The sequence below is a fragment of the Grampus griseus genome, assembly GCF_964374135.1.
Source record: "Grampus griseus genome assembly, chromosome: 7".
Lineage (NCBI taxonomy): Eukaryota > Metazoa > Chordata > Mammalia > Artiodactyla > Delphinidae > Grampus > Grampus griseus.
In genome coordinates this window covers 81,140,252-81,162,265 of record NC_139001.1, presented here as the reverse complement: position 1 = coordinate 81,162,265, position 22,014 = coordinate 81,140,252, and the positions used below count along the sequence as shown (strand labels likewise).

The following is a 22,014-nucleotide window of genomic DNA, read 5'->3' as shown; positions in this document are numbered from 1 at the left end:
AAACTTTTATTGTCAGAAAATTCACAGATCTCCATTTCTTTAGGGTCAGTTTCTGGAGATTTATTTTGTTCTTTTTTTTTTTTTTTTTGCGGTACACGGGCCTCTCACTGTTGTGGCCTCTCCCGTTGCGGAGCACAGGCTCCGGACGCACAGGCTCAGCAGCCATGGCTCACGGGCCTAGCCACTCCGCGGCATGTGGGATCTTCCCAGACTGGGGCACAAACCTGCATCCCCTGCGTCAGCAGGCGGACTCTCAACCACTGCGGCACCAGGGAAGCCCTATTTTGTTCTTTTGATTGACCCATTTTTTTTTCCTGTTTTTTTCATGTGCCTTTAATTTTTGTTGTAATTTGTGCATTTGAAAAAGTAGCCACCACTCCCAGTCTTTATGAATTGGCTTCATACAGGGTAAGGCCCTTACCAGTCAACTCAGGTAGGGGGTCTGGAAGCCCCTCAAACCTTTTCTGGAGATACATCTTCTTTGGGCATCTGCACATAATTTCCCAGTTGAGAGAGGTTTACTTGTTTCTTTATCCGGATCTTGTTGTAATCTTTTGCTCCCTCTGGTGTTTGTCAGTGGTACTGCAAGTTTTCTGGTGTTGCAGCAAGACTCTAAGTTCTTTTTTGTTCTCCACAACCCCCAGGCATCCAAAGAATGCTGGTTCAGTCAGCCTTCTGAGTTAAGTGAGACAGAAGATAGTCCCTTGGGCAACTTCCCAAAAAGCTGGAATGTTAGACACACGTTCCACTTTTCTCTTTCCCTCCCAAGGGAGAAGCTGTGAGCAGAATGTTTTCTCCTGATTGCTCCAAACAGTATCAGATCTTGTCTGGTTATGCAAGTTCTTGTGTGCCATTTTGCTCCCTGTTGGGCTTTTTTTGGATAAGTAGATTCATATCTTTTAACTTAAATACTAGTTCTGTTGCATTTTTTGTTCTTTCTTCAAGGACTCCAATTATATGAATGTCATTTGTTCTTTGCCTGTTTTTGTATCCTATCATTTTGTTTCTTACTCATTTTAGTTCTTTTTTCATCTTATTTTTATTCTCTTGATTATTTGACAGCCTTTATACAACACACTTATGTCTTTGAGTACATTTTGCATTGGGCTTCTAGTAATTTTAGTTTTCATCTCTGAGGTAATTGTCTTTTTCTTTCTTTCCTGAGTTCAGTCAACTCTTGCTATTTTTTTCCCCTGAGTTTTTTGCCCCCTTCTCTGATTTTAGTTTTTAAGTTCCTTATTCAGGTGACTTTTTCTTTTTTCATATCCGTAAGTGTTTCTTTCAAGGATATTTAAGTTTGGGACATTCTTAAAGTTTTCTTCTCCACCTCCACTTTGGAGTAGAGAGAGTTCATTATTAGATGTATAGTTGAATCTCGTTTTTTGGGTTTTAATAATAGTACTAGACTTACTAGGTTTTCTTTTGTTCGTTTTTTGCAGATTTGGGGTGGTTCACAACATTCCTAGTTCAATGGTTCCCTTTTTTGTCTGTGTAGACTGTGTAGCATGATCTGCTTTTGAGGAGTAGGCAGAGAATAGCTTGTCTCGTTCTGGCTCTTTCTAGCTAGTGTTTCAAAATCCCCATCATTTGGTTTTCTGCAGGATAGGTGAGGTGGTCTCAGTTTTTATATTTTTCTTCTCTGCAAGGATTTGAAACTTCCTCTTTTGATTTTGATCTCCCAGAATTTTGCGGTATTCTGTTTTGTGCTGATGGCTCATTTCTAATTCAATTTGTTATAGTGGCTTTTTAAGTTTCTTAGTCCTTTACTAGTAAGTTTACTATTATAGTGAGGTAGAGTAGGTAAATGTAGTTATTCAGTCAGGTATCTTTAATTGGGAATTTTGGATGTAAATTTTTAAAACATCAACGAATAATGTTTGACTTTGTATGCAGCCTAACCCAATACATTCTGAAACCCTACAAATTGGGGCATGAGCTTGGCAAGATGGAAAAGAGACATACAAATAATGATTCAAATTTCAGTCCTGCTGATTTCCGTCATAGAAATCATAGAGTCTTAGTGTACTCATATCCAAAAGAAAAAATATTTCTACTCTGTCCCTGTAGGATTGTGCCTGATACTTATTATACATGACTAGAAGTCATTAATTATTTAGCGTCTTTTAGTTTGCGTTTAACGGCTTTTCATGTAATTTCATGTGTTACTAGGAAAAGTATAAAGTACAGGGAAAGTATAATATTTCTAGGGAAACACAAAACGTGTTTAGGTACAATATGGTAGGTTTCAAAAGGATATTTCAGAATGTCAAAGTAACCATGAGAAGTGGTTTTTGTGTATTTTGGTGGAGAGTCCTTTCATTTAGGATGTTAAACTTTTATAGCATTTTTCTTTTTTTTTTAGTTTATGGAAGAAATGTAGATTTACTATTTACTATAGAAAATTTCTGAAACTGCAAAAGGGGACAAAGAAGAAATACTTATAGCATTTTGTGGAGTGTTCTATTCTGTATTCTTCCAGGCTTTTTTCGTGTCAATAGAGGTCTAAATTATGTTGTTTTTTTCTACTACCTAAGAGTTCCATTTTATGGATATGACATAATAGATATACTAAGTCTGTATTTATTGCTATTTAGACTTTTTTTTTTTTTTTTTTGGTGCTATAAACAGTGCCATGATGAGCATTTTCATTTAGTCAGTGTTGCCCATTTCTTTGTTGCCTTTTGATGAATTCCATTAGTGGAGTTAGTGGGTCAAAGGCATGCTTTTTTAAAGGAAAGGAAATTAGGTAGTGCTTGGTTTTTAGTTATTTTTAAAAATTAGGTAACCTCACCAGTGTATGATGCAGCATGTAACAAGGAATCAGCATTACTCATGTCAACATCTTCCCCCAATAAAATGACAAATCAAAACCGGTACCTACTTTGAGCCTTTTGTATGTTTGCCACTGATTAGTCTGTAGATTAAAATGGGGGAGGTGTCATGATCTGGCCTCAATTTCTGGCTGCATCTGTCATCTGTAGGCCGCATTAAGAAGGGAGTCATCCATGATCTGTTTTTAAGTTTTTTCATTTGTAAAATTAATGTTAAATCTTAATCTATTAAAGATGTATTTCAAAATTGGATAATACCTAAAAATGTTTTGTATTTAGGGCAAAGTCAAATATATATCAAAAGAATCTCTTCAAATAAAAAATGTACTCAGTTTCCTTTTTTTACCTGTGTCTGTAGATTATTAGCATTACAAGAACATGGTTTTTTATCTGGCAGACTTTTCTAATAAGGATGGAATAGTCAAGGAACACTGGAATCAGAGTCCTGAAATTTGGCTCTCTTATACATCATTCCTATTTGCTAAGAGCAAGTCACTTGTTTCCTGAGTCTCATTTACAAAATGAGATAATATCTACGCCTGTGTCCCCAGATTGTAAGGAGCTAATAGACATGTGATTGTGGGTGTACTTCGAGAGCTGTAAAACATATAAATGCAGGGTGGCATTGCATATTGCATCACTTTCTTTAACTAGGAGAGGTGAAATATCATGAAGGTAATAGGAAAGTATAGGCTTAAATAATGCTAGAAATTGCCAACCTCAGTCAAGGCCTGGCTTCCTAGTTTCTTGATGCTGTTTGTTTGCGTGTTTGATCCCATCACAACTTCTTAGACGACTCAAAAATTTGAGTACTAATAGATTTTAACTAAATCAATAGTAGTTTTTATATGGGGAAATTTACTTAGTGCTCCAACTTGGGATTCTACCCTATGAAGAAAAACATATTTCTTCCTTGCACTGAAGGTGAAGAAACTTTCAGATCTAAACCAGCACCCACCCTCATGTCCCTTTGTTCAATATTTGCCTTTTATTGAATGTCTCTGGGCTTTTGTCCATTTTGGATATTCTGTTTTCTCTGCCAGAGTTGTTTGCTTCTTTTCCTCTTTTGCCTTGCTAAAAATCCCTGTTGATCCTAAAACTCTTAATTTACACTTTACTTTCTTTAGACATCTTTATCCTCCCAAAACGAGTGGTTTGACTAATTGAAAAGAGATAACGCTTGTCAAGCTCAGATCGCATACTCAGGTATCTCTCTTTCACTACCTAAGTTCCTTAATGGCAAAGTCTGTCTCTCATTCACTCATAATTCTCAGGGACAGGAGTAGTATCTGGTGTCTGCCAGGTACTCAGAAATGTATTGAAAGGATGGCTGCTGATAAATAAATCTTAATTTATGCATTGCAGCATAGCCAGTACTCTCTCTCTTTTTTTTAAATTGGGATATAGTTGTTTTACAATGTTGTGTTAGTTTCTACCGCACAACAAAGTAAAGTAGCGTTCCCTGTGCTATATAGCAGGTTCTCATTAGTTATCTATTTTATACATGTTAGTTAGTGTATATATGTCAGTCGCAATCTCCCAATTCATCCCCCCCCTTCCCCCCTTGGTGTCCATACATTTGTTCTCTGCGCCTGTGCCTCTATTTCTGCCTTGCAGACAGGTTCATCTGTACCATTTTTCTAGATTCCACATATATGCATTAATATATTTGTTTTTCTCTTTCTGACTAACTTCACTCTGTTTGACAGTCCCTAGGTCCATCCACATCTCTACAAGTGACCCAATTTTGTCCCTTTTTAAGGCTGAGTAATATTCCATTATATATATGTACCACATCTTCTTTATCCATTTGTCTGTCAATGGGCATTTAATTTGCTTCCATGACTGGGCTATTGTAAATAGTGCTGCAGTGAACATTGGGGTGCATGTGTCTTTTTGAGTTATGGTTTTCTCTGGGTATATGCCAGTACTCTTTTAGGTAAGGAAATAACAGAAGGCCTCTCTGATGACATGAGACTGAAGGAATTTCAGAAACAATCCATTTGGATATTTAGGAACCTTAAAGGAGAGGAGAAGTGTGGCTAGAATAAAGTTTGGGAGGAGAAAAGTAGGAAATAAGGTCAGAGAGGTATAAAGCCTTGTAAGCGTTGAGTGATTTTAACCTTTAATCTAAATATGAAGGGGATCCTTTGGGGAATGACATGACCTAATTTACTACCTTCCACAAGGTAAAGGTGCTTTGTTGGGAATGGTCCATAGTGGGTCAAGGGAGAAAGTGTCCATTAAGTGGTGGAGGTAATGAAAAGTTACTAGAATCTGGGTGTATTTTATAAGAACTTTTTGTTTCACCTTTGTTAAAAAATATTTCCTGCCGTGATAGTAATATATTCAGAATTTTGTACTGTTGAAGTTTCAGGTATATAAATGCAGAAGATACTTAAAATCTATGATACAAATTCTTTTCCTGTTATTTGCATGTTTTTCTGTCATCTTGTTATTGGTGATAAACACCTCAATTAATTTAGCAAACCAGGGGATCGATTTTCTTGTAATGTTAAATTCTTGAGATGTTAAATTCTAGTTTGTGAATGTTTAATCTTTTTTGAAAAAATCCTACTTATTAAAATTGTAATCATCTAACATGGTATCAGTATGAGTACAAGTATTAAGGGAGAATGATAGCAATGTTTTCTGAAGGTCTGTGGCAAAGGAACTGTTTAGAATTGATTCTTAAAGCACTGTGCAATTATTGAACAGTAAATTGTAAATAGAATTTTGCATTGAATTGACATTATTAAAACAACTCATGTTGCCTACTTTACATTTTCCAGGAACATCATTTACAGCGAGCTATTTCAGCACAGCAAGTGTTCAGAGAAAAAAAAGAGAGCATGGTCATTCCAGTTCCTGAGGCAGAGAGCAATGTCAACTATTACAATCGCTTGTACAAAGGAGAGTTTAAACAGCCAAAGCAGTTCATTCATATTCAGCGTAAGTTTGTTAATTCATTGTTTTCTGCTTGTAATTTAAATTTATCAACCAGTGAAAAATCCTTTCTTTTTGCCCAAAGAGATTTTAATTTTTCAGTTTGTATGCACTGATTTATAGAAATGTTAAACGTGAAAGAATAAAATCCCTCTATGCTTACATCTCAACTTCAAGATCATTTGGAGTGTGAGTTGCATTTGGAACATTTGATAGTTATGTAGTACAGGATTTTCTATAGCACTTACACTTTATCATACAGCTAAAAGGTGGTAGATTACCATACCCAAATAAAAATTTATTTTTCAAGGCCTAGTGGCAATTATGCTGATTAGGGGCAAGTCTTCTAAAATTTTTAGAATTAGATCCTACACTTCTACCTTCATGTAGTTTCTATGGAATTCTAATTCTGCCTCCTTCGATCCTCTTATTTTTGTCCCCATCGTTACTATTTAAATGATCACCATCTTTTGCCTTAAAACTGTTTCACTGATCTCCTGACTGTTCTGTTTACTATCCACCATCTCCTATCTTTACCCTCTTCTAACCTATCTTCTCCACAGGTCCACTGGCACCAGAGTGGTCTTCTGATCAAATCATGATGTGGCTTAAAATCCTACTGTTGTTCTTTATTCTACAATAGGAATTTTCAGCTAATTTTGCAGACAGAATGCTGGTGTCTTGGTATCTTGTCTGGCTGTGTTTAAGAAAAAACAACCTTTAGTAGTTTGTTAAAATAGAGATTCTAGGGCTGTGTCAGGCCTCCCTGTATGAGAATTTCTGGTATGCAGCCTGGTAATAAGTTTTTTTAAAAAGTTCTCCAGGTGATTCTGAAACGTCTCCAGATTCAAGGCTGGCTGTAAGATCTACTATTTTTCATCGATTCTAAGATGTGCCTTTGTTATATTTGAAATGAGATTACATCTTAAATTGCTTTTCTCGTGGATTAAAATCTGGTTTGTCTAAAGAGAATTTCTACTTGTTTTTGCCAGGCATCTGGGGACCAACCTGAGACCACCTTAAAGTCTTTACTTGTTTGTTTTGTTTTATTTGTTTGTTTTTGGACCACACTGGTAGCTTTAGTTTTATTTGTTTGTTTTTTTAGACCACACACGTAGGCTGTAGACCTGCTTGGAATTCAGTTCTCAGCAAGAGGTTTTTTCTCCCCTCCTTCCACCTAAGGGCAAGTTGAGAAATATAGTTTCATGCTGTTCCTTTCTACATGGCTGGTTTATTTCTTTATCTTATGCTGAGGCTGTTGCCCTTTGGTAGTATAGCTTTATGCAGGAGTATTCTATTAAATTTATTGATAGACCCCAATATAAAGCTTTTTTTTTTCTTTCTTGCAGTACATAAAGTAATGGTGCATCTTATATAGATTTGACAAAATTTAGTAATAGCCAGATTCTCTAATTCGAATACAAGGCCCTTTGTGATTTGTTACCTGCTACCCCTTTAACCTCATTTCCTGTTGCTCTTTCCCTCACTCTTTGCATCATAGGGAATAACTTAAAATTATCCACATTTGCCTTGTTGTTTCACATTTCACATTTCCTTGCATATGCTATTCAAGTCTTCTTTCCCTTTCTGTAGCTCATTTAAGACCTAACTCCCTTTTGAAGCTTACCCTGATTTCTCATTCTACCTCTCTTTGCTTATCTTAGTACCTTGTACATACCTCTAACAGAGGACTCAGCATACTTGATTGCAATTGTTTGTAGCCATTCTTTCTCTCCTTTTAGACTGTGAGCTCCTTGAGGGCAGGGACTATGTTTTATTTTCCCTTTGTATCTTTAGTGTTAAATGCATGGCTTATAGATGCTCAATAAATGGCATGTTTGTTGACTGGTTCAATTGTTTTTAAATGGCTTAAAAGCCCTTAGGTGTCAAAAGCATTTTCCAGAGACTTTTCCCCTAAGGATTCAAGAGAAATACACTTGCAAAAATTGTGTGATTTGTTTCCACTATGTCTTTGACTTTGAGTCCCTTTAGCATGTTGAATTTTCCTTGTCTTTGTATCAGGAATGAGATAGCTGTTCTTAATATGAATTTTAAGGATTTTTTAAGCCAACGTATCCCCTCCCCCCTTTTTTTGTATTTTAATAACAATGTAGCTGGACAATAGGACCATTTGTAAAAGCCATTGTAGGAAACTGGAACCAGAAACTGGATGTAACCCATCTGGGTGGGGCCCATTAGATACAATAAACATTAATCTGTGTTGTTTTTTTCATTTCATTTTATTCTATTGTTGTAATAAATGGAATAAAAATAATAGAAAATTATTTTAACTTTCATTTTTTCTCTTTTAGTCTGTCAGCATATATATATTTTATATACTATACTAAATTGTACTACACATACAGTTTTTTTCCTGCCTTTTCTACATATATTTTAAGTTCCTCAGGTTTTTGTAGTCTCCTGTTGTCATTTTCAATGTGTATATAATTTTCTATCAAATTTATATTCCATTATTTGCTTATCTCTATGCCTATTATTGACCTTAAGTTTATCTGTACTAAAATTTAAACTCGTTATTGTTGACTCTTTTTTTCAAGGAAGGCTTGATATAACTTCTTTCTAAGCCCTTGAATACAAGGAATTTCAGAAAATATTGCTCTGGATTTTTCTTTTTCTTTTAATGATAGATTTGAAAGAATCACCTCCCATTTCCCTGGCTAGAAAAGCATAGTTGCCACAGTAGGGCGGCTTAGCTCAGGCCCATCACATTGCTTGCCTGGGCTCTGGCAGACACCTTTGTATTGGTCTGCCAAAGTATTGTATTGTATTGCTCTGCTCTTGTCTTTGTACCTTCCAGTCATCCACACTGCCACTGTTGTGATTGGTACCCATTTAGAATTTTTCAAAGACTCACTGTTGCCTGTGGGATAAAATTTTAACATATTTGTATGGTGTTTAAGGCCCTCCTTTGTGCCTGTCCAGTCACAATTTGCTGTGTATTCTTCCACCATGACATCAGCCTCATTGAAATGAACTGTTGGAGGTCTGTTTCCTCCACTAGACTGTAAGTTCCTCAGGAACAGAAGCTGCATCTCATTCTCCATACATTCCTACACTACAGTCTCAGTACACCGCACCCCACCCCCCATTCCTCTAACCCTTCACACTTCCAGATACAATAATAATGAGCTCCTTTTAGATCTCTGACTTATCTCTTATTTTTTCATGCCTCCAGGGCTTTACATAGCCCTTTACTTCTCTTCTCCTCTTTTTAAAATACCACTTGTTCTTCAAGGCTCGTCTCCAGGACTACCTTTAGGAGCCTTTTCCTGACCCCTCTAAGCAGGGTTCTTGGCACTGTTTACCTCAAGCCCTCCTGTGTTGTGTGCATCGACCACCTGCAGTTGTGATTGTTTGCCCTCTGTTGCTTCACTAGTTCATAAGGCTCATTGAAAGGAGGGACTTCTTTTTTCCCTTTTAATTTTACTGCTTACTGTAGTACCTAGCATATGATTAGGTATGCAGTTAAATATTTGCCAAATAAATAAATCAGTGAATGAATGGTGAAGATATAAGCGTACACATCATGACTTTTTTGAGACATTGATCTCGTAGGACTCAAAATTATATACAGAATAAAATACAAGAATAAAATTATTGGTGTGTACAGTGAAATTGAGGGACCTGCTCTGTGGATCAGGTTAAAAATTGAGCTCACTTATTCACCAACAGTGTCATTTTAGGACAAAAATTATCTGCCAAGAAGGAGTTAGGAGTGGAATGACTCCAGTCTTGGTGTGGATGTGAGATAAACCTGCCTGTTCTTTCCTGTCCCTTTTGGTACCAGTTCGCCATAGTAACCCATATTGGTATTCTGGGGAACCTATTTAATCACAACACATTGTGGTGTTCTGACCAGGTCGAAAGCATCTTGGTGACCTATAGTCATTGATGACCCAAGATACTCAAACTGTTCCTCATTTAAGCTAATTCTACACATTGGTCAGTTGTGTGACATACAGAAAATGCTACTTCTGTTTTACTTACTGTTATAACAAATTTACTTTGGGTACCTCAACCCAGATGTTAAAATTCTTTCATTCCTTTTGGAGTTTAAGAACTTCATTAAATTCAAGATCCAAACCTTTTTTTTTTTTAAGGAAATGACTGTTTACATAGCAATAAATTCTTTATTTTGACCTCCCATTACCCCTTTTACTTAATATCATATTTTACAGTATCTCAGAATTTTAGAAAGTGAAAGAACTTAAGATATTGTTTCATAAGTATTCTGTAGTTAATTTATGTCCAGTTTTGAACTCAATTAAATGCTTCTTTGAAACAGGACTCCTTTGCTTGTTTTGAAATGAAGGTTCACTTCCCCTTCTCAGTGCATTACTGCTACACACACAAATCAGTAGAATGTCTCACCTGTTTCTTGGCTGAAAGAAAGAGTTCAGGAGAAGGAATTGGTGGGGTAGCACCCCTTGTTATCTGTCAGGCAGGGAGAGGAACCCACTCAAAGGAAACTGAATTCTGCTGTTTGTGTCTGCAGCCAACATCTTAAGCCCTGGGAAGGTGCCTGTCCATGCGTGTACACTGCTGTACACCTCAGTACACTTGAAACTGACTCCTCAGTTCAGTGAAGCTGACCGTTGTCAAGTCTACAATTGGAAAAGAAGAAAAATTCTGCTTATTTAGTGTAAGGTGGACGTATGTATTCTACTAGGTTTTCAGCAAGAGTGAGACAGATGCTGATCTAACATCCAACTTTAATTTCATTATCCTTGGAATGTTATTTGCTGTTCTCCCTATTAAACAAAAATGATGATAACTGACCTTTTGCTTTGCCAGGGCAAATATGTTTTGATTGGAAGGAGTTGGAGAAGATACCAAATGAAGAGCATTGTTTTGTTTATACAGTAAAACTTTTTGGTGGAAAGGATGCATTCTAGGAACATCATTTCTTGTAAAAATGTCACTGGATATCTATTAAGAAATCAAATTGAGCAGAAATAACATCACACATTTAAATAAATACCAGAAAAGCCAGGCCACAAGTATAGGAGTGGATTGTATCAGATTTGTGGATAACACATTCCAGGTGAAGCTAGATTCCAGGTTGAGGTGGTTAGAGGAGTGATATCAGGGGCAGTGAGCAAGGTCAGGCCCTGAGGGCAACCTGCATTCAGGTTAGCTGGCTTTAAGGGTCTTCCTCTCTTCTCAAGATTGTGCTGAGCCTCCTATCCTTGGATAAAGCTGTGAGTGTGGGCAGTAGTGCTAAAATGGTAGAGCAGTATCTGGGTAACTACTAATCCAGGAAAGGATGAGGAGCCCTAAAACTTAGAAAATTACATATTAAGTCATTCCAGGTATTTGGGAAAATGAAATAATCATTTGACAGTCTGGGATAGAGAAGTGAAAGAGAAGTCTGAGTACAAGGAGCATGCCCCTTGGGCCTATATGCATTTACTTATGTCCACTATTTTTAAAAAATTACCAAGGGCATTTTTCACAGAACTAGAACAATACTTTTAAAATGTGTGTGGAAACAGAAAAGACCCTGAATAGCCAAAACAATCTTGAGAAAGAAGAACAGAGCCAGAGGAATCATGCTCCCTGACTTCAGACTATACTACAAAGCTACAGTAATCAAAACAGTATGGTACTGGCACAAAAACAGACACGTAGATCAATGAAACAGGATAGAGAGCCCAGAAATAAACCCACTTGCTTATGGTCAATTAATCTACAACAAAAGAGGCAACAATATGCAATAGAGAAAAGACAATCTCTTCAATAAGTGGTGTTTGGAAAACTGGACAGCTACTTGTAAAAGAATGAAATTAGAACATTCTCTAACACTATATGCAAAAATAAACTAAGAATGGATTAAATGTAAGACTGGATACTATAAAACTCCTAGAGGAAAAAATAGGCAGAACACTCTGACATAAATTGCAGCCATATTTTTTTGGATGTGCCTCCTAAAGTAAAGGAAATAAAAGCAAAAATAAACAAATGGGACCTAATTAGACTTAAAAACTTTTGTGCAAGAAAGGAAACTACTGACAAGATGAAAAGACAATGTACGGAATGGCAGAAAATATTTGCAAATGATATCAATAAGGGATTAATATCCAAATATATAAACAGCGCATACAACTCAACATCAAAAACACAACCTGATTTATAAATGGGTAGAAGGGGACTTCCCTGGTGGTCCAGTGGTTAAGACTCAGCACTCCAATGCAGGGGGCGTGTGTTCAGTCCCTGGCAGGGAAACTAAGATCCCACGTGCTGCCTGGCATGGCCAGAAAAACGAGGGGGGGGCGGGCAGAAGAACTGAATAGACATTTTTCCAAAGAGGACATGCAGATGGGCAACAGGCACATGAAAAGATGATCAGCATCACTAATCATCATGGAAATGCAAATCAAAACCACAATGAGGTGTCACCTCACACCTGTCAGAATGGCTGTCATCAAAAAGAAAAAAAATAACAAACGTTGGTGAGGATGTAGAGAAAAGGGAACCCTCATACACTGTTGGTGGGAATGTAAATTGGTGCAGCCACTGCAGAGAACAGTATGGAGGTTTCTTAAAAAGCTAAAAATAGAACTACCATACGACCCAGCAGTACCAATCCTGGGTGTATATCTGAAAAAAACAAGAACACTAATTTGAAAAGATACATGCACCTCAATGTTCATAGCAGCATTATTTACAGTTGCCAAGATACGGAAGCAACCTAAGTGTCCATAAACAGATGAATGGATAAAGAAGATGTGGTATATATACACAATGAAATCCTGCTCCCAAGCATGCTCCCAAGACCTTGTAATTAAGGGAGCCAGAATTTGAACCAGGCAGTCAGATTCCAGAATCCATGCTTTTTTTTTCTTCTAGTTTTATTGAGATATAGCTGACATACAGGACTGTGTAAGTTTAAGGTGTACAGCATAATGATTTGCCTTACACATATTTTGAAATGATTACCAGAATAAATTTAGTTAACATCCTTCACTTCATATACAGAAAAAGAAAAAAGAATAAAAATATTTTTCCCCCTGTGATGTGAACTCTTAGGATTTACTCTCTTAACAGCTTTCATATGTAACATAGAGCCATGTTAACTATAGTCATCATGTTGTACATTACATCCCCAGAACTTACTTATCTCATAACTGGAAGTTTGTACCTTTTGACCACCTTCATCCAGTTATCCCTCCCCCAGCCTCCCACCTCTGGTAATCACAAGTCTGATCTCTCTTTCTATGAGTTTGGGATGGGGGGTTGGAAATTTTTTTTTTTATATCTACTTCTAAGTGAGATCATACAGTATTTGCTACCTTTCTCTGTCTGACTCAATTCACTTAGCATAATGCCCTCAAGGTCCATCCATAATGCCCGTAAATGGGCAGGATTTACTGCTTTTTAATGGCTGAATAATATTCCATTGTACCACAACTTTAGTTTGTTGATGGGCACTTAGGTTGTTTCTATGTCTTGGCTATTGTAAATAAGGCTGATGCAGACATGGGGGTGCATATATCTCTTCAACACAGTGTTTTCATTTCCTTTGGCTTATTCCCAGAAGTGGGGTGGCTGAATCATATTGTAGTTCTATTTTTAACTTTTTGAGGAACCTCCATACTGTTTTCCATAGTGGTTGTATCAATTTGCATTCCTACTGACAGTGCACAAAGGGTTCCCTTTTCTCCACATACTTACCAGCATTTGTTATCTCTTGTCTTTCTGGTGCTGGTTATTCTAACAGGCATGCGGTAATATCTTGTGATTGTGATTTGCGTTTCCCTAATAATTAGTGAGGCCAAGCATCTTTCCATGTACCTGTTAGCCATTCATGTATCTTCGTTGGACAAATGCCTGTTCAGGTCCTTTACATAGTTTTAAGTGGATTAATAGGGTTTTTTTTAAACATTTTTAGATTTACAAAAGATTGAGCAGATAGTACAGCAAATTCCCATATACTACCTCCTACACACACACACACACACACACACACACACACACAAAATTTCCACAATTATTATCTTGCATTAGTGTGGTACATTTGTTACAGTTAATGTAGTCAGTACCTTATTAACTAAAATCCATTCTCTTTGGTGTTTGTGTTGTACAGTTTTATGGATTTTTAAAAATCCATGTCATAGATCCACCATTACATTACCTTATAGAATAGTTGAATTACGATAAAAACTCCCTGTATTTTCACCTATTCATTCCTTCAAATCCCTGGCAACCACTGATCTTTTTGCTCTCTCTGTAGTTTTGCCTTTTCCAAAATGTAATATAGGTGAAATTATACAGTACATAGGCTTTTCAGACTAGCTTCCTTAACTTATCAGTTTGCATTTAAGATTCTTCTAATTTTTTTTGGCTTGATAGTTTTTTTTTTTTAATCATTGAATAATATTCCATTGTATGGATAATTCAGAGTTTGTTTATTCATTTACCTATTGAAGGACACCTTGGTTGCTTCCAATTTTTGGCAGCTATGAAAAATGTACTCTAAGTAATAGCATGTTTTTATGTGGACGTAAGTTTTTAATCTCTTTTGGGTAAATACCTAGGAGTGCAATTGTTGGTTTGTACAGTAAGGCAGTGTTTAGCTTTGTAAGAAACTGCCAAACTGACTTCCAAAGTGGCTATTCCATTTTGCACATCTACCAGCAGTGAACGAGAGCTCATGTTGCTCTGTATCCTCATCAACTTTTGGTATTGTCAATTTTAGAATTTTAGCTATTCTAATAGGTATGTAATGGTATCTCATTATTTTGACTTGTAATTCCCTAATAACCTAGGATGTTGAGTACCTTTTCGTATCATTATTTGCAGTTTGTATATCTTCCTTGGTGAGGTGTCTGTTGGATCTTTTACCCATTTTTTAATTGGGATCTTTGTTTTCTTACTGTTGAATTTTAAGCGTTCTGTGTATATTTTGGAGTCCTTTATCAGATATGAGTTTTTTAAATATTTTCTCCCAGTCTGTGGTTTTCTTTTCATTCTTTTAATAGTGTCCTTCATAGAGGAGAAGTTCTTAATTTTAAAGAGGTCTAACTTAATTTTTTTCTTTCATGGATCTTGCTTTTGGTGGTATTTCTGAAATTTCATCACCAAACGTAAGAGCATCTAGATTTTCTCCTATGTTAACTTTCTAGTAGATTTATAGGTCTGTTTTACATTTAGGTCTGTGATTCATTTTGAGTTAATTTTTGTGAAGGGTGTAAGGTCTGTGCCTAGATTCATCTTTTTTAATATGGATGTCCAGTTGTCCCAGCACTGTTTGTTGAAAAGACTATTCTTTTTCCATTGAATTTGTCTTTGCTCCTTTGTCAAAGATCAGTTGAGTGTATTTGTATGGGGCTATTTCTGGACCCTCTGTTCTCTTCCACTGATCTTTTTGTCTATTTTTTGGTCAATAGCACACTGTCTGAATTACTGTAGCTTCATAGTAAGTCTTGAAGTCAGTCCTCTAACTTTATTCTTCTTCAGTATTCTGTTGACTATTCTGGATTTTTTTGATTCTTCATATAAACTTGAGAATCACTTTGTCAGTACTGATTGATACACAAAATGACTTGCGGGGATTTCGATTGAGATTGCATTGAATCTTTAGATCAAGTTGGGAAAAGCTGATGTGTTAACCAAATTGAGTCTTCCTACCCATAAACATGACTGTCTTTCCATTTATTTAATTCTTTGATATGTTTCACCAGAGTTTTGTTGTTTTCCTCATATAGAACTTTTACGTATTTTGTTAGATTTGTACCTTAATGTTTCATTTTTTTGGATGCTAATGTAAATGGTTTTGTGTTTTTAGTTTCAAATTCCACTTTCTCATTGCAGTATATAGGAAAGTGTTTGACTTTTGTATATTAACCTTGTATTCTGCAACCTTGCTATAATCACTTAGTTCCAGGAGTTTTGGGTCAGTTCTTTAATAGAATGTATATACATATGTACATAGACAAGCTTATCATCTGTGAACAAAGACAGTTTAATTTCTCCCTTCCCAGTCTTTATAGCTTTCGTTTCCTTTTTTTTTTTTTTGTCTTACTGCGTTAGCTGGGACTTCTGGTACAACGTTGAAAAGCAGTGGTGAGAGGGAACATCCTTGCATTGTTTCTGATATTGGTAGGAAAGCTCTTAGTTTCACACCACTAAGTATGATGTTTGCTGTAAGTTTTTTGTAGATGTTGTTTATCAAGTTGAGGAAATTTCCCTCTATTCCTAGTTTGCTGTCAGTTTTTATCATGAATGGATGTTGGATTTTGTTAAATGCTTTTTCTGCACTATTTCTGCATCAGTAATCTAATCTTCCACCTGTGGGAACTGTAAAAGGAAGAGCAAATTAAATCCAAAGTAAACAGAAGAAAAGAAATAGGATAAGAAATAGAGCAGAAATCTACTGATACCAATAGAGTTTTGGTTTTTGGTTTGACCAGAAACCAAAATAGAGCAGAAATAATTATATCTATTGATATGATTTTGATTTTTTTCTTTGTTGATGTGGTGGATTACATTCATTGATTTTTTTTTTCCCCAGCTTTGCAGGGAAAAAAGGTATTTATCACAGGTACTGTGATAAATCTCACTTGGTCATGGAGTATAACTCTTTTTATACATTTTTAGATTCTATTTTATTGAGGATTTTTGCTTCTATGTTCATGAGAGATATTGGTCTGTAGTTTTCTTGTAATGTCTTTATCTGATTTTGGTATTAGGGTAATGCTGGCCTCATAGAATGAGTTAGGAAGAATTCCCTCTGCTTCTATCTTCTGAAAGACATTGTAGAGTATTTATACAATTTCTTCCTTAAATGTTAGGTAAAATTCACCAGTGAGCCCATCTGTGCCTGGTACTTTCAGTTTTGGAAGATTATTAATTATTGATTCAATTTCTTTAATAGAGACAGGTCTATTCAGATTGTATATTTTTTCTTGTGTGAGTTTTGGCAGATTGTGTCTTTCAAGGAATTAGTCCATTTCATAAAGGTTATCAAATTGTGGGCATAGAATTGTTCACAGTATTCTTTGACCATCCTTTTAATGTCCATGGATTCGGTAGTGATGCTCCCTATTTTTAAATTTCTGATATTAGTAATTATGTTCTGTCTCGTTTTTTCTGAGTTAGCTTGGCTAGAGCCTTATTGATTTTACTGATCTTTTCCAAAAACCAGTTTTTGGTTTTGTTGATATTTTTCTCTATTGATTTCACTGATTTTTGCTCTATTTCTTACTCTATTTCTTTTCTTCTGCTTACTTTGGATTTAATTTGCTCTTTCTTTTCCAGTTCCCACAGGTGGAAGATTAGATTATTGATTTTAGATCTTTCTTCTTTTCTAATATATGCATTCAATGCTTAAATTTTCTTCTAAGCACTGCTTTTTTACATCCCACAAATTTTGATGAGTTACATTTTCATTTAGTTAAAAGTATTTTAAAATTTCTCTTGATATTTCATCTTTGACCATATTTATAAGTGTATTGTTTAATATCTAAGTATTTTGGGATTTTCCAGCTATGCTTCTCTTATTGATTGCTAGTTTAATTCCATTGTGATGTGAGAGCAGATATGGTATGATTTTTATTCTTTTAAATTTATTAAGGTGTTTTTTTATGTCCCAGGATGTGGTATCTTGGTCTGTGAGCTTGAAAAGAATGTGTAGTCTGTGTTGTTGGATGATGTGGTCTATGGATGTCTATTATATCCATAATATGATTGATAGTGGTGTTGAGTTCAGCAATGTCCTTACTTCCACGTTATTTTTGTTTTTTTGTGTTTTTTTTGCGGTGCGCGGGCCTCTCACTGTTGTGGCCTCTCCCGTTGCGGAGCACAGGCTCCGGACGCGCAGGCTCAGCGGCCATGGCTCACGGGCCTAGCCGCTCCACGGCATGTGGGATCTTCCCGGACTGGGGCACGAACCCGTGTCCCCTGCATCGGCAGGCGAACTCTCAACCACTGCGCCACCAGGGAAGCCCAAGTGTGTGTTTCTTAAAAACACATTCTTTTACATAGCCAAAGCACAGTTATCAAAATCAGTAATTGCCGCTGCAGTTACCTAATCTGTTCACCTCATTTGTATTTTAATAATTGCCCCATTAATATTCTTAATAGTGAAGGAAAACTTCAGATGATATGTTGCATCCAACCATCACATGATGGCTTTGGGCTATTCCTAAATCTTTTTGTGCGTCATGCCACTGACATTTTTGAGTACAGGCCATTTATTTTGTACAGTGTTCCTCAATTTGGGTTTGCCTGTTTTCCTGGGATTTGATTCAGGTTAAAATGGGTGTTTTTGTTCTGTTTTTTAAATATTTATTTGGCTGCTCTAGGATCTTTGGTGCAGCGTGCGGTATCTTCATTGCGGTGTGCGGGATCTTTAGTTGCGGCATGTGGCCTCTTAGTTGCAGCATGCGAGATCCCTGACCAGGGATCGAACCCAGGCCCCCTGCGTAGGGAGCTCAGAGTCTTAACTGCTGGACCACCAGGGAAGTCCCTAAAATGGGGTTTCTGTTGTTGTTTTGTTGTGGTAAAAAACACATAACAAATTTTCTCTATTAACACTTTTTAAGTATACATTACAGTATTGTTAACTATGTACACATCATTGTACAACAGATCTCTAGAATTTATTTTAATTTATTTATTTTATTTATTCATTTTTGGCTGTGTTGGGTCTTTGTTGCTGCGTGCGGGCTTTCTCTAGTTGCAGCGAGCAGGGACTACTCTTTGTTGCAGTGCGCAGGCTTCTCATTGCGGTGGCTTCTCTTGTTGCGAAGCACTGGCTCTAGGCATGCGGGCTTCAGCAGTTGTGGCATGCAGGCTCAGTAGTTGTGGCTCACGGGCTCCAGAATGCAGGCTCAGTAGTTGTGGCACATGGGTTTAGTTGCTCCATGGCATGTGGGATCTTCCTGGACCAGGGCTCGAACCCGTGAGCCCTGCATTGGGGGGCGGATTCCTAACCACTGCACCACCAGGGAAGTTCTAGAATTTTTTATTTTGTATAACTGAAACTAAACAATTCCCTGTTAACACCCTCCCCACAGTACCTGACAACCACCGTTCTATTTTTGTATCTGTGAATTTGTCTACTTTAAGTGGAATCCTGTGGTATTTGTCTTTTTGTGACTGGCTTATTTCACTTAGCATAATGTCCTTGAAGTTCATCCATGTTGTAGCATATGACAAGATTTCCTTCTTTTTTAAGGTTGAATGATATTCCATTGTATATATATACCACATTTAGTTTATCCATTCATCTGTTGATGGACATTTTGGTTGCTTCCATATCTTGGCAGTTGTAAATAACATTGCAGTGAACATGGGTGTTCACATATCTCTTTGAGATCCTATTTTCAGTTCTTTTGGATATATGCACAGAAGTGTGATTGCTGGATCACATGATAATTCTACTTTTAATATTTGAGGAAACTTCATATTTTTTCCACAGTGGCAGCACCTATTTTATCATCCTACCAACAATGCACGGGGTTCCAATTTCTCCACTTTCACCCCAAGTGTAATTTTATGTGTTGTGTTTTATTTTAGAAGTGGCCATCCTAATGAGGGTGAGATGACATCTCATTGTAGCCTTGTGTTTCCCTAATGTTTAGTGATGTTTAGCATCTTTTCATATGCTTGTTGGCTATTTGTATATCTTCTTTGGCAAATTGTCTATTCATATCCTTTAAATCGGTTATTTGGTATTTTGTTCTTGAGTTGTAGGAGTTCTTTATATATTCTTACATAAAGATATATGTTATACCCTTATCAGATATATGTTTTGTAAATATTTTCTTCCACTCCATATTTTCACTCTTTAGATTGTTTCCTTTGCTGTGCAGAAGTTTTTAAGTTTGATGCAGTCCCATTTGTCTATTTTTGCTTTTGTAGCTTGTGCTATTGTTGTCATATTCAAGTAATCATAGGCAAATCCAGTGTCACGAAGTTTTCTGCCTTTGTTTTCTTCTAGGAGTTTCAAGTTGGTATTTGTATATGATGTAAGATAAGTGTCCATCTTCATATTTTGCATGTGGATTTCCAGTTTTCCCAACACCATTTGTTGAAGAGACTATCCTTTCTCCATTGTTTAGCCTTGGCACCCTTTTTGATCATTTGGTCATATACATAATGGTTTATTTCTTTGCTGTCTGTTCCATTGGTCTGTATGTCTGTCTTTATGGCAGCCACACCGATTTGATTATTGTGTCATTGCAGTATGTTTTGAAGTCTAAAATGTGTATTTTAAAATGAGCTATATCTACCAGGGCTGATTTTTTTTTTTTTTTTCCGTAGGGCTGGTTTTTGAAAAGAATATTTGGTGAAATCTTCTTTAGTTAAAGAGTCTCTTTTTGTAAAGGAAATTATTCATTGCTAATTCATGTTTTATATGTTTGGATTTTTTTCAGATCTATTAAGATTTCTATTTTAAATCTTTCTGATATCTTCTGTATACTGAGTTTACTTCCTTGTCCATTTAATACTTTGCTAACATTAAAACAAGTCTATTTATAAGAATACTGCTGTTTAGGGCTTCCCTGGTGGTGCAGTGGTTGAGAGTCCGCCTCCCGATGCAGGGGACACGGGTTCGTGCCCTGGTCCAGGAAGATCCCACATGCCGCGGAGCAGCTAGGCCCGTGAGCCATGGCTGCTGAGCCTGCACGTCCAGAGCTTGTGCTCCGCGACGGGAGAGGTCACAACAGTGAGAGGCCCAAGTACTGCAAAAAAAAAAAAAAAAAAAAATACTGCTGTTTAATTTCTCAAGTTCCTGACCATTTAGTGGGCTAGAAAGATACGTTCTCTTTCTGTGACTTATTTATTAATTATTTTACACTATAGATATTAATAGAATGTGTGTTCTTACTGATATAAAATATATAATTGTAGAATTAGTTTGTACTAATTAAGCCAAGATACTGCATGAACCCAGATGTCTGAGTGAGGCTTTTTGTCCTCCTACTGTACTTGTTGAAAGATTGGTTGAGAGTGAATAAGATAAGAGGTTTGAACAGAAGAATCTGGGGATCACAGTACATAGGGATCACAGACCCAGAATATTTTCTTAAAACACAAAATCATTTTTAGAGTCGCAAAGTAACATGATTTTAATTTATCTTTAAATAGATAATGCATTTAGAATATTCCAAAATAAAAATATACAAAAACAACTTCATCCCTGTCTACCCTCTACTCCAGTCATCCTCCCCTTATAAGTAACCACTTGTATTAGTCTATCTATTCTTTTAGGGTTTTGTTACACAAATTGAAGTACATAGGAAATGATATTCTTATACCCCTTCTTACAGAAAAATTAGCACACTATAGGTACTTTTTAGCATATTTTGTGTGTGTGTGTGTGTGTGTGTGTAAGAGTATAGTCTAGAAATTGTCCTGTATCAGCATGTAGAGTGTGTCCTCATGCCTTTTTACTGCTGCATAAGTAGTCCTTTGTGTTTGGGATGTGCCAGTTTATTATCCATTTTCCTATGGAAGGAAACTTGGATTGTTTCCAGTCTTTTGTTATTACAAATAGTGCTTCAGTGAATAATTTTGAATATAAAGAATTTCATAAGGGTCCGATTATATCTTTTTCTTACAGAAGTTATCAAATTGCCCTCTTTAAGGATTATACCAGTTTGTATGTCCACTAGCAAAGTATGAGAGAGCTTGTTTCCCCATATCCTGGTCAAAAGATTGCTTTTGAATTTTTTGATTTTTGCCAGTTGGTAGGTAAGAGATAATACACCTCAGTGTATCAGTAGTAATTTTTTTAAAATAAACTTTTGATTTTGGAAAAATTTTAGATTTACAGGAAAGTTGTGACGGTAGTACAGAGTGTTCCTGTATACCTCTCATCCAGTTTCAGTTTCCTCTAATATTGTCATCATGCATTACTGTGGCACATGTGTTGAATCTAAGAAATCATACTGGTACATTATTATCATTACCTGAAACCCAGATTTTACTCTGATTTCTCAGTATAGTTTTAATTTGGATTTCTTATGAATGAGGTTGAGGGTCTTTTCATGTGATTAGAATCCATTAGCATTTTTATGTCCTGAACAGTTACTTGCCCAGTTGTCTATTGAGTTGTTAGAAAACACGGGAGGAAGAATCTGAAGGAGGAGAAAAGAGAAGACTAATAAGAAAAAGCATAATTTGAGGGAGAATAAAGGGATCATTATCTTTATACACCTTTTTTTTTTTTAAATCAGTATCACACCCCCTGGGTCCTATCTAATAT

The 22,014-nt window shown here is 36.3% G+C and overlaps 1 protein-coding gene across 1 annotated transcript in view; it reads left to right on the top strand.

Annotated features, from left to right (window-relative positions):
- Positions 1 to 22,014, top strand: part of EPC2 (enhancer of polycomb homolog 2) — a 107,173-nt gene that overhangs the window by 36,385 nt on the left and 48,774 nt on the right. The window contains exon 2 of the mRNA XM_082658952.1: positions 5,624 to 5,783. Coding sequence (XP_082515078.1) covers positions 5,624 to 5,783 — 160 coding nt within the window. The remainder of the gene's footprint in view (positions 1 to 5,623; positions 5,784 to 22,014) is intronic.